General features: G+C 31.2%; 2 protein-coding genes across 5 annotated transcripts in view; both read left to right on the top strand.

Moving 5' to 3' along the window:
- LOC127698854 (aftiphilin-like) overlaps positions 1 to 282 on the top strand; it is a 538,231-nt gene that overhangs the window by 429,971 nt on the left and 107,978 nt on the right. The window lies entirely within an intron of this gene.
- The window catches only part of LOC127698875 (5'-3' exonuclease PLD3-like), a 31,548-nt gene that overhangs the window by 7,255 nt on the left and 24,011 nt on the right, over positions 1 to 282 (top strand). Inside the window, exon 1 of one of the 4 annotated variants that reach the window (XM_052202586.1) lies at positions 106 to 268. The exons of the other annotated variants lie outside the window; for them this stretch is intronic. Coding sequence (XP_052058546.1) covers positions 266 to 268 — 3 coding nt within the window. The 5' untranslated portion in view covers positions 106 to 265. Of the gene's footprint in view, positions 1 to 105; positions 269 to 282 lie in introns of those variants that run through there. 4 annotated transcript variants of the gene reach the window in all.

Below are 282 nucleotides of genomic sequence, written 5' to 3'. Positions count from 1 at the left end.
CTTCCGGTTTAGATCTGGGTGTGTTGGAATGCTACACGCCTCTATTGTGATTTGTAAAAAAAAAACGTAAATGCATAATTCTGCCTATAACATTTCATAGATTTTTTTAAAATATGATAACAATTTATAATCAATTCAGATTGAACTGTCAACATCGAATTAACAAAAAATATTTTATAAATATTTGAGTGTAAATTCGAGCTGGCCGAGTTTGTCAAAAGCACATGATTTGAAAGAACTGTCAATAATTTGAGAGCAGACGTCCATGGTAAGGTCGTTTAT

This window comes from Mytilus californianus, unplaced genomic scaffold (assembly GCF_021869535.1).
Source record: "Mytilus californianus isolate M0D057914Y unplaced genomic scaffold, xbMytCali1.0.p SCAF_4, whole genome shotgun sequence".
Classification (NCBI taxonomy): Eukaryota; Metazoa; Mollusca; class Bivalvia; order Mytilida; family Mytilidae; genus Mytilus; species Mytilus californianus.
The sequence above is the reverse complement of the archived record's forward strand: the minus strand, read 5'-3'. Positions and strand labels throughout refer to the sequence as shown.